The sequence below is a fragment of the Anguilla anguilla genome, chromosome 6, assembly GCF_013347855.1.
Source record: "Anguilla anguilla isolate fAngAng1 chromosome 6, fAngAng1.pri, whole genome shotgun sequence".
Classification (NCBI taxonomy): Eukaryota; Metazoa; Chordata; class Actinopteri; order Anguilliformes; family Anguillidae; genus Anguilla; species Anguilla anguilla.
This window is the reverse complement of record NC_049206.1, coordinates 34,457,450-34,470,110: the sequence shown is the minus strand read 5'-3', so window position 1 is coordinate 34,470,110 and position 12,661 is coordinate 34,457,450. Positions and strand designations below refer to the sequence as shown.

Below are 12,661 nucleotides of genomic sequence, written 5' to 3'. Positions count from 1 at the left end.
AGAACACCTTAAACATTTTCAGTGGATTAAGAATATAAGGAGATGTTTGACGATTTCAGAAACCATTTCCCAGATGTTTAAGTTTGTGTTGGACTTGTTGATTGACAGACAACAAACAAACAAATTTAAGCATTTTTAGTTCTTCACAACAGGGTTTTCTGTAACAGTTTTACAAACTGAACCCAGAACCCAGAATGGGGGACAAACACATAATACCTGGACATTTGTGGCTGGAAGTTAAATGCAACATTGAGAATATTCATCAAAAAAGGCGGACTGAATAAAAATGATGTGTGGGGTTCATATGGGAATGTAAATGACTGAAGGCACCATTCTGTCCCTTGTTTCATCAGTCTCGTCACAATACTGAGGACTTCACCTTGTTCACCCTGGACGATGTGGATTCTGCCTTTGACAAGATACAGCAGCTAAAGTACTCTCAGATAGTGAATTTGAAAGGTAAGATTGCTGAAAAACATCAAAAGCTGTTTGTCAGGTTGATGTCTGTGTTTTGAAATGGTGTTTGGATTAGCTTTCTTGTAAAACAATGGCAGATTGTTCAGAGAAGTGTCTTTTGCAGGGAAAGGGCATGGCCTGTCCATCACCCCACTCCCTGCCGGTCACATGATTGGCGGAACCATTTGGAAGATTGTGAAGGATGGGGAAGAGGAGATTGTGTATGCTGTGGACTTCAACCACAAGAGGGAGATGTAAGTGTACCATGGAAGTTAGGGGTGGTAGTCTCTAGGCACCTCACAATTTGATTAAGATTTCGATTAATGCAATTAGCACCATTCTCAAAGTATCTTTTTTTTTTTTTAATTTCTATACATGACACATTTTTTTTCTTAGTGTGTCACCACTACTTTTAAAACAATGCATAATCATCAATGTCTAACATAACATATATTTTCTAACATAAAATAAACCCTTAGATGAATTTACTTCCATTATATTTTACAATATAGTAACAAATGGAAGTGTGCCAACTGGCAGGTTACACGTGTCAGAATATTTTCCAGCAAGAAAAAGAAATGAGCCTGTAGTAGCTTCTTTGGCTTAAATTAACATGTCCTAAATTGCCCCTTTGTGATTCAAGTACGATGTGCATTCTTGTTTGACATCTTTGGTCATATTGGCTCAATGGCCGCAAAATGCATTTAGACCTGCAGATTAAATTTCTCCATTGATTTTTATTTATTTGTTTTTATTTATTTGTTCTGTATGCATTGATTCAATTTTCAAATGTGACTACTAGGGGTGGACCGATCATGAAATCAGCCGATTCTGATAGCTGATTTGTAAAGTTAAAAAAAAAATTTGTTTCTTCAAAGCAACAGGTGACGAAGAAAACCTAAACATTGTTATATTGTTGTCGTAGCTACACAGTGAAGGAGCTCTGATTCAATGTGGCTATGTCTTTTCTCAACTGCTTCCAGAAGAGTGCGTTTTGATGGCTTCACACCATTATCTGCCCCAGAGCCTTATCATAAGGAGACGTTTCAGTGCAACGTGGGCGGAATGACATCTACCGAAGTCATGTGTGTTAGAGTCGATTTCTCTAGTAATCTCCTGAAAAGGTGTCAACGTGTTTTAAATTTAATCTGAATCACCTTTATAAAATAATGTAGAAAATACAAATATTGGACATGTTGCACTCAGACCTGCCAACCTGCATGCATTTTGTGTACCAACCACGCAATTGTTGGTCAAAATACGCAGGTACGAAATGCTAGCTGAAACTACGCAAAAAAAAAAAAATATATATATATTATTGTAATTTAATTACGAAAAACAATCAAATAGTACAAAACAATACAGTACATTTATTCGGTATTTGAACTACATCCCTCGAACCGTGAATTGAACCAGATGCTAACGACCTTGTGCTTTTGGTTCTGTAACTCCTCCCCGACCCACTCAACATCCACTGATACGCAGCGGTACTTTATTATCCACCGAGGCGTAACGCTGCATTGCTGAGGTAAAATGGGAAGTGGGGAATAATAATCAACAAGAACAAAAATGTGACCGTAATGTTAACATATAAAACGTTAAAACATGTTCTGTAACTTTACGAGATGATGCATTTCAAGGGGTATATCGTAATGAGATAAAATAGTGTATATAGTTAGCCGTAGCAGTAGCTCGCATACGATTTAGCCTCGTTAGGAGACGTGCGAATAACTGATGGAGTAATTTAGCTGCAGTAACTCAAACGCTATGGAGACTCCGTGTTCAAACTTTGAATCGCGCACGCTCTGTTGGAGCAAAGTGACCATTGCAAAGGTGTTTGACTATAGACTGCTAACGTAGCAAATAATTCCTATTATTGCAGCCAGTCACCCGACCAGCCTTGCAGTTAGAAAATAATCATGACGTCAGATGACGAGGATACTAACAAGAGCCGCGTTTCCACCGCAGGAACTATACCCCGGAACTAGGAACCTTTTGAGGAACTCGGTGCGTTTCCACCGCAGGAACTAGGGTCTAAATTTAGTTTCGGGGGCTTTGTTTTACCCCCCAAAAGGTTCCTGCTCGGGGGGTAGTACTTTCCGAAAGTACAGGAACCTTTTGGGTGGCGCTTGCAGCGCTGAACATTTCTGATTGGTCGAGTACTCGCAGCATTTTTTTGTGTCTATTTTCAGGCGCCATGTTTGAAAATATGCAGGCGCAAACCGATTTATTTTCATAATAACATACAAGTTTGATTTAAAGTTATGCGGCGCAGTAGCCTACTTTTGGTTATAGCCTGCCAACGTCTTGGAATTATAACGTGTGCTCTTCTGTTCTTTTCTTGCTTTAGTATTCGTTTTATAAAATTCTAAGCATTCGTGCTGGGACAGCATATTGCGTAGGCTACCAAAACATTCAAACGGATTAATTCGGTTGCTGAATATTTTCTTCCGGATTTTCTTTGTTAGCCCGTTGTAATTGACTCAAAACGTTTGATACAGTTATGTGAGGTATGCGGTAGTTCTGCGTAATTCACATTGGTGATACAGTAAAAGCAAACTGGAAATCACCTTCCGCACTTTTTGTCAGGGTAAAATAACAGGTTAATTCTAGTAATCGTACCTTTAGCTTTTTCAGACTGCCATAATTTTACTCTGCCATTCTTCAATTCCACAAAAAGACCAGGAAGACTATGGACTAATTTATGGTGCATGGTTCGCATCTGTAGGGCACACTTCGCTGATCGGCTAGCAGTAACTTCGAAGGAAAACAAACGGTGGCTGTACCACTACTAATTTAAATTTTCACGCAAGTCCGAGTTTTTGTTCTATTCTTGTCATTTTGCGATTAGCCTATATAGAATTGACGATGAGAAAGTAATCAAACAGCAAATTGTTTACAACGTGTGCATGTTTTCTGCTGTTGTTGCCAGTTATATTGGAAATGTGAATGCATTCTGTCGCTTCGGATGTCAAGACATGAAAGCGAATGTTCGCATAAAAACATAATGAATGTGTTTGAGAGGATATATAAAACAGTTACAATCTGACTATTGGCCTGTTATATACTATTTGTTGCATAACAACGGTCCAAGTTCAACTACCAATGACATTTTTGCTTGACAACGGTAAAATATGCCCAAACGGCTGCAGAAGAATATTTCAATTCCATGTGATTAAATCGATAAAAATCAATAAATACAAAAGTAACCATATATAGTCATTGTTGGTAACCCGTTGTATATAAGTGGAATAAACCCTTCCGGGCTGTCCCGGTTATTAGAAAATAATGTAGGCTACTTCGGTGGTAGTATGGGGTTACAGAAGAAATCATATGACAGATGGACCGACGACAACGTCGCTTTTTCATACGTCAGTGGGCTAATTTGCCTAATCTTCGCGGGACTTTAGACCCCGGTGGAAACGCAGACAACCATTGGCTGACGGAACCTTTTAGTTCCTGGTAAAGTAGTTCCTGGGACTGAAAGTTCCGGGTAATTTTGGTGGAAACGCGGCTAAGGAGAGAGAGAGAGCAGCAGACCTACTAAAAAGAAGCGAGTCCATGCCCCCCAGAAGTTCCTCGCAAAATATCAGGAGCAATGGCCGTGCCTCCGCCCCTCAAAACGTCCGTTTTGCGCATTGTGCAATTATGGTAAATGGACTGCATTTATATAGCGCTTTTATCCAAAGCGCTTTACAATTGATGCCTCTCATTCGCCAGAGCAGTTAGGGGTTAGGTGTCTTGCTCAAGGACACTTCGACATGCCCAGGGCAGGGTTTGAACCGGCAACCCTCCGACTGCCAGACAATCGGTCTTACCTCCTGAGCTATGTCGCTATGTACCTCCTGAGCTATATGATTTTGACATTAGCCACCAAGGAACTTCAGGTAATAATTTAGCTAAACCTCTAGTTACAAAGGCCTACATTCCTAGATAATTTTGAATCAATTGAATACTTTTTTTTTTTTCATTCGGCCTATTTGATGTGTGCCTATATAAGCTGATTCAATTATTTGTTAAATAAAAATGGAAATCATGAACAGAAACTTGGTTTTATTCATAATTGACAGTGTTTTACATTGCAACATGTTTTTTTTTTTTTTTTTTTTTTACAAAAGTTTCTGTAAATACTTGAAAATGAAAACATATGTTACAATATACAAAATAAATTATTTCAATTTTTATTAAATAATTGAATGCAATTCACTTAGCTGATGGTTATCAGTTTGTATAAGCCCACATATCATATAATGAAATATTAATTATGAAAAAATTGTTTTAAGCAGGCATACTCAAACTTTTGACTTGCAAGTGTATCATAATATAGCCCAGTGCAGTGCAAGTGATATTTTAGAATCAGGTCAAATTATACGATTTTGCCTGATCACTTCAACAGTCAAAACTAGAATTATGAAGAAAGGCTTGTGTGTGCGTGCAAAGCGAAGTGGTGCAAAAGCATGTGAACTAAGCGTTACACTGACTATTGTGGTACTCAAAATATTTTCCTAAGGTTGGCAGGTATGTGCACTGTCTGATTATTCATCAGACTATTATGAGGATGTTGTCGAGCGGCTTCATTTTGATGGCTGCCTATATTTATTTGAACTGGAATACCAAGACAAAGACAAAATTTTATCTGTGTGTGCACATAATAGTGTAGCAATCCTGCAAGTTCAGACAATTATTTTTAATTTTGACAAATTTATTTAAACATCCACATTCATTTTCTCTTCCCAATAACATGTTTAGATAAACTGGACTTGCTGGAATGTACATTGAATCTGTAGCCTTAATATACCCCATAGACACAGACACCGTGGTGAAGCTACTAGAGGAAAAAAACGTCTAAAAAGCCAAAACTTGGCAATGAAGCAGTTACATAAAGTACTATCAGAACCTAAAGGATTGATGAAAAACTTTGCAAAAATAAAACCCAGGTTGAAAAAAACAGACTTGTTATATACGCTTCCCTTTGTATTGTTTTCAGTCAGCTGACATTTTGGGAAATAATCATGATTATATCGCGCAATACTTATTGGGTTTTCTGCAAAGCTGCTGGAACCCTCTCTTTTTCTTTTTTTTCTATGTGGAAAATGCTTGTAGCTCCCAGATGGTATGTTGAAAACTCTTGAAACTTGGGAGGCATGTTATGGATCTGTGAAATTGCAATCTGTTAGAACATAGCAGCAATTGACCGCATGGTGGCACTATAGACCAATTCATAACTTTTTAACATGCACTTGCAGTGGTTTAGAGTTTCATTTGGTGCTTTGAGTTATAATTGTGCTTTTTGAGTAGGCCTATTTACATGCATTTGGTTTCACTAATATTAAAGATTTAATTAATTTTATTAGTGAGGTTGCTTCAGCAACTGACTGCTTGTTATATTGCATACTTACTATACATATTCTTACTAGTGTGTTTAATTCAACAACCCAGTGCCTCTTGCATACATGTTATTTTTCTTACTCTTATTTTCTTTTTGCCGAAATTTCTGTCCTCTACTTCTCCTTATAGCTTTTAAGCTAGACATGCGGGGCAACATAGCTCAGGACGTAAGAGCGGTTGTCTGGCAGTCGGAGGGTTGTCGCTTCGATCCCCGCCCTGGGCGTGTCAAAGTGTCCCTGAGCAAGACACCTAACCCCTAACTGCTCTGGTGAATGAGAGGCATCAATTGTAAAGCGCTTTGGATAAAAGCGCTATATAAATGCAGTCTGTTTACCATTTACATGCCATTCCAACAAAATGGCAACAGTGGCAAATGTTGAGCTATAGTACATGTGATTCTATTTCAGCCAATTGGACAGTTAATTGGAAAGACACCATTTTTATGCCTGCGAAGCAAGCCACTAAGTGTATTCATAACAACCAAATGCGTATAATAGTGGCAGTGAAATGATAACATTACATAACGTAACATAAATGACGAGAAGAGGCCATACAGTCCAACAATGCTTGCCATTTTCCTAACTAAATATGTGCTGATTACCTACATTCTAGATGGTATCTAACACCATATCAAGCCTAGTCTTGAAAATCCCCAGTTTCTGCCTCTACTACAGGCTATTGACTAATCTCTGTGGAAAAATTATTTCTAATGTCTGTACAGAATTAATTTCAATTTATGTCCTCTCGTTCTACTAACAGATCTCAACCTGAAGAATCTCTTGTAGTTCACTTTGTTGGTCCCCTTTATGAATTTTAAAGCCTCAATCAAATAAGCCCTGAGTCTCCTTTTACTAAGCTTGAAGAGGTTAAGCATCTTAAGTCTTTCCAAGCTTTTATCTTTCATAACAGGAACCAGTTTGGTTGCTGCTCTTTGAACCTTTTCCAGAACCACTATATCTTTCTTGTAGTATGGTCCCCAGAACTGCACACACTACACAGTGTGGTCTAACAAATGTATTGTATGAGTATAACTTTCTTGGATTTATACTCAATACTTTTGGCTATATATCCCAGCATCCTGTTGGCCTTTTTTTTTTTTTTTTACTGCTACAGCACAGTCGGTAGAACCTGAAAGGTTTTGATAAACCATTACTTGCAATTCTTTTTTAATTTGAGCACATTCCATATCACCGCAGACAGGCATCATACATTTATAAAAGAGGATTTTCGGTTGCAAACTGGCATTTAGCGACTGGTATTTTGCAGCCAGTCGGCTGTGTTATTGTAATCTAGCCAATATAACTACGCTACATTAATATTTTCAAACTCTATAAATATCACACCCCTAACCACAAAAATGCTATGCTATATGTTATTTGTTATAGTTAAATTATTCACCGGCTAAAAACATTATGTCGAGACCCTGTCCATCCGTCCGTCATCCGTCAACAATTTGGTTTCCGCTCAGTTAACAGAAAACGCCTTTGTCGCCTTTGGTGGTTATTTGGACTTGTCCACACAAAGGCTGGTTTCGATCAGTGACGCCACCACTCATTCAATATGGCCGCCACGGCCGCCATCTAGAATTTGGTTTCCACTCATTTAACAGAAAACGCCTTTGTCGAGCGGGCAGATTTTTTGGTGTTGAATTGGACTTGACCACACAAAGGCTGGTGTCTATTGGTGACGCCACCGCTCATTCAATATGGCTGCCACGGCCACCATCTTGAATTCGGTTTCTGCTCATTTAACAGAAAACACCTTTGTCGATTGGGCTGATTTTTTGGTGGTGAACTGGACTTGACCACATGAAGGCTGGTTTCGCTCGGTGACACCACCGCTCATTCAATATGGCTGCCACGGCCACCATCATGAATTTAGTTTCCGCTCATTGTCGCCTTTGTCAATCAGGCAGATTTTTTGGTGTTGAATTTGATTTGACTACACGAAGGCTGGTTTTTATCGGTGATTAATGTTTTCTCTTCTACTCTCATCGGATTCTTCTGTTAAATTTTAGTATATTAACAATAAAAACATTACTTAATACTTCAATCATTGTGTGGCTTTTTGATTTTAGGGGAAGGGGAGCAGAGAGGAGGAGGGCATGTTATACGGGGGGGGGGTGGGGGGGGGGGGGGGTTACCTACATTATGTGGTTCACAACATATGGTCGGGGGCATATGCCATGCTCTGCAGTGGCCTTGTTAATAAGGTTACAAAAAGACTTGCTGAGAAGGTTACATGGTTTCATTGTTGTGAAGATGCTTGATGTTAATGTATTAGCTTTTCTTTCTTTGTTAGCCTTGAGAGATATATGGCTGCAAGTAATATGATAGCTAAGATGTATCCTTCCTACAATCTCCCGACCGCTCCTAATCTTTATGAATACTAGTGTATGTTTCTAAATATGCTAATTCTGATATATTATTGTAAGCCTATGCATACAAACAAAAGAAACAAAACAAGTTTGCAACAAAGTTGCATTTCTGTTAATTCTGTGCAGTTTTACAATAAATTATTGTGCCAGAAAGTACCTGTAACTTCATTACACAAGAGTGGAATTTCATTGGAGCAGTTTACTATCTGCTAGCTAACTCGACCAAATGAATGCGTGATAAGAGGAGAATTGGACCTGTCGCATTTGCTTTGATATGGTTCTTTTTATTTTGTGAGCTAATTGGCCAGATGTCCCGGCATTCTTCAGTAGGCTTCTGAAAGTTGTAGTACATCAGGTCATAAGTTTTCCACAACGCTGGCGCCTGTTACCATTTAGCTAAATTATTTGTGTATCTTGGCTTTCAAACTGATATTAGTCGATGAGAGAAAATGGAGGCCTCAATAGTTCAACTGGTTTTTGTTAGTGGTAAATCTGGCAGAACACCATGTAACTTGAAACAGTTTTGGAAACATTGGGTAGTCTTGCTTTGGCATACAGCTTGTTTAATCGTGTGAGGTAAACCGATATTGTTTCTTGTAACTTGGCATAATTTTGATATCAATACTTTTAATGAAAGGCCTAAATTTTGCCAGTTTGAATTAATTAGCCTATTTTTAGACAGTGCTTTGTATGTGTGAGTAACTTTTTTTTGAGCCATTTTGAACGTTGGTAAGTATAGCCCGACCGATGCCAGATTTTTGGGTCCGATGCCGATCCCGATTTTCATTGAATGAAGCCCACCGATTACCGATGTTTTGACCGATATTTTGTCAAAGTGCAACATTTTCAAATATAGAAACTTATATTTTATTAAAGTTTATATATATAAGAACATTTAACTTATAAACAAACAAATAAAAATAAAAATGAACACACAAAGAACTTTTTAGATAAAAAAAGTAAAAGATGATATTAAATTAAATATATATATTAACACCATCTTTAAGTGTGTGAAATCAAAATAACTCCACACCTTGCTTTTACTCCTTTCTTTTCCAGCCATCTATAAAAAATTTATTAAAAAAAAAAAAGTTTTCCAGTTTCAAACATATATTTTTATGAATATTATTATTGTTGTTGTTATTCATTTATTATTATTTCTTAGTATATATTCTCAGTACATTAATTATATTTTCTTATTTTATTCCTACTACATGATCTCAAAGAGTAAGACATTATCTAGCAGAGCTAATGAGTGAATCAAGTGTAACGTTAGATGAAATTAAATTGACTGGATGAAATACGTGAAAAAACTACAATGCGCTTTGTGCAGGTTACCCGCGCTAACTGTTGGTTGATTCACTTCTCCAACAGCAATCCTTCTCTCATGTTATCACGACAAAGCTAGATAACATGGCTTAAAATGATCCATGTTAGAAGTGTTTTATCTGCGTTTTTACTGTCTGGTTAGCTTGCTACGATGACGTGTGACTAGATGACACACTCGCCTGCAATAACGCGTTGGTTATTGACACAGCATCATATAGTAGCTAATATCATTATCTCAGATAAAAAAACAAATGTGTGATGCATTCAATGACCATTTTATTTTGGCTGGTTATTTATTTGAGAATACAGCGATGTCCTCTGGAAATGTAGATCCTATGCTGCTTATGTGCTCACTGCCACTTCATAAAGGCTTGCTAGCCAGCTAGCTTGCTAAAGTGAACCAAATATGTTAGCTAGCTCGCTCGCTTGATAATGAGGATTGATAAACATAGTGGTCGTATAAACGCATTTAATGAAAAACTCACAAAATATACATACCTTTATTGCAGCAGTCGAATCTGTGCAGACAAGTCTTGCAGTGGAGAATATTGAATGAGGCACGAGTGACAAACGTCTTATTACAGAAGTAGCGCGTCAGCTGCTGCAGTTCGCACTTGTATTAGAGCTCCCTCTACTGGATAATTCTAGTAAATAGCAATTACAATGTTCGAACAGACAAGTACAGATAAATAATAATTGTTTTTTTGTTTATTATACTTATTAAAAAATTGGGACACATCGGCGGCATAACTGCCGATCCCGATGTCGTCAAAAAAGTTAAATAAGGGCCGATATATCGGTCGGGCTCTATTGGTAAGCTACCTGGTGAGCTACCAGTGAAGGAGAATAATGAATGTCAAAGTTTTGCTCTTTTAAACAAGTGCACTTCCATATATGTCATATTGTGCTTGCATCCAATGTTTTTATTGGCTGATTTACCTTAAATGAAAAGGCGAAATCCCATTATTGTGGGGATTTGTGTGGACGTGTGAAGTTGTTTGTGAATTCTGTTTGTTGAAATGGGTTCAGAAGGTACAGAAATGAATGTTTTCAAGGGCTGTGAGTCTGGTCACTGCGGTTAACCCTGAAAAGTGTCTATTCAAGATTAGGAGTGGGTGCCTCACGCTACCACATGCACATACTTCGCTGATCAATTATTCAATTATGAAATTTTGACCATAGGAAATAAGAGAGAGAAAATAAACCAATCGACCCCAACCCCAGTCGCTTCTATTGACGATCTCCCCCCCAAAGCACACATCAGTTTCATGCAGGTGCAGCCATCGGCCCTGCCGTAGTGCCCCTGTGTATATAAAGAGTGTTGGGGAGTAATTTAACTACATGCAGTTAAACTGGTTGTTTATTACGTTTGCAGCAGTTTGTTGGTAGTTAAACTACATACATTTTGTAACAGTTGTTAATGATTTATTTTGGTCATTTTGAGGTGTAGTTAACCCTCTGGGTTCTAGGCTTATTTTCTCAATTTTTTGGTGCTCTTGGAGTTTTGCTGTTTTGAAAATTTTATTGCGTCCCTAGATTCTGAGCACTGGAAAACAAAGAGCCCATATTGTTTGTTAAACTACGTGGTCGCTCCCTGCACTTGGAACTGTACTTCCCTCTAGGGTTTTCAACACACTTGTTCCTGGTTATGGTTATTCACTTTGTTGTACGTCGCTCTGGATAAGAGCATCTGCCAAATGCCTGTAATGTAATGTTTGTTCCAGTTTTGTTTCTCACCTCTTACATGAACTTTTTCTGTTTGCACTATGTGATTGTAATTATAGTGAATATACATATTTGCGAGACGATATTGTCTGATAATTTTTATGCAGAGTGCACTTTGCATCTTTTTCTATAAATATTTGGAACTTCAGCTCTTCTCCGAATGAGCAATAGGTTTTATCACTGAAACTAAATGTAGAAAAGTTGGCTTTGCTGAACAACCTTAGATTTTCATTTTCATTTCACAAATAGTAAGTAAATATATATGCTTATAGTGGGTTTAGCCCTTCTTGATAAGCAACTTCATTGCTGGCGATTTCATAAAACTTCTGAAATTCATGGCTAGGGTCTCCAAACTTGCTTCCAGTGCCTGCTGGGAAGTTTTTTTCTTGGTCACCATCGTAGGACCAAAGGAATAATAATAATAAAATATAAAGCAGTTTTTAAAGCAGGGATTCATAACCATATTCATTGAAGTCTACCATACTGTCTGTGGTCGAGTAGATGTATGGGATTGAATCGTTCTGTAGGTAGGCGGGGGCCGTCTTGTTTGCTGCAGTGTAGGCGAGGGTCAGGACTATGAACCTGATCCTGGCAGCGACCAGTAGCAGTGGAGTGACCTCAGCAGAGGAGTGATGTGGGAGAACTTGGGAAGGTTGAAGATGAGTGTGGCACCATCATTTTGAATCATTTGTAGAGGCTGTATGGCACATGCTGGCAGGCTTGCAAGGAGGGAATTGTATAAGTAAAGACAGGAGGTCACCATAGCCTAGTAGCTGGGTAGTGCGTAGTCAGGTATGGTCGAATCCACCTGATGTGTTGTACAGGAGGAATCTGCAGGACCGTGATGTTGCCTTGATGTGGTCCTTGAGGTCCAGCTGGCTGTCCAGGACCACCTCCAGGCTCTTTGCTGAGTGAGAGGAAGTCACTGTGGTGCCATCAACCTTGATTGAGAGCTTGCGTAGTAGGGAGGAATTGTAGGGGATGAACAGTAACTCATTCTTTCGGATGAGACGTTAAACCGAGGTCCTGACTCACTGTGGTCACTAAAGATCCCATGACACTATTCGCAAAGAGTAGGGGGTTCCTCAGTATCCTGGCTAAAATCCCAGATCTGACTCTCGCAAAAAAAAAAAAAAACTTGCCACTTAATCATCCCCTGATTTAATTGGCTAAAAAAAATGTTCTCTCCCTCCAGTGGAGCTGCTCAGTGGCCAACAATAGAGGATTGTGAATGTGGGGTGAATGTGTTTGAGTGTGAAGCAGGGCGTTCCTGCAAAAGAGCATCCGTGCTCAGTGAACCTACCCTGGGTAAATAAAGGTTAAATTAAAATAATTTTAAAAATTGTTGTTGAGACCCAAATACCTAATGCTCACTGTTTACCTAAA

The 12,661-nt window shown here is 38.5% G+C and overlaps 1 protein-coding gene across 3 annotated transcripts in view; it reads left to right on the top strand.

Annotated features, from left to right (window-relative positions):
• Window positions 1-12,661, top strand: part of cpsf2 (cleavage and polyadenylation specific factor 2) — a 63,114-nt gene that overhangs the window by 2,262 nt on the left and 48,191 nt on the right. For all 3 annotated transcript variants that reach the window (XM_035422106.1, XM_035422105.1, XM_035422107.1), the window contains exons 4-5: window positions 354-459; window positions 581-710. In XM_035422106.1, coding sequence (XP_035277997.1) covers window positions 354-459; window positions 581-710 — 236 coding nt within the window. The remainder of the gene's footprint in view (window positions 1-353; window positions 460-580; window positions 711-12,661) is intronic.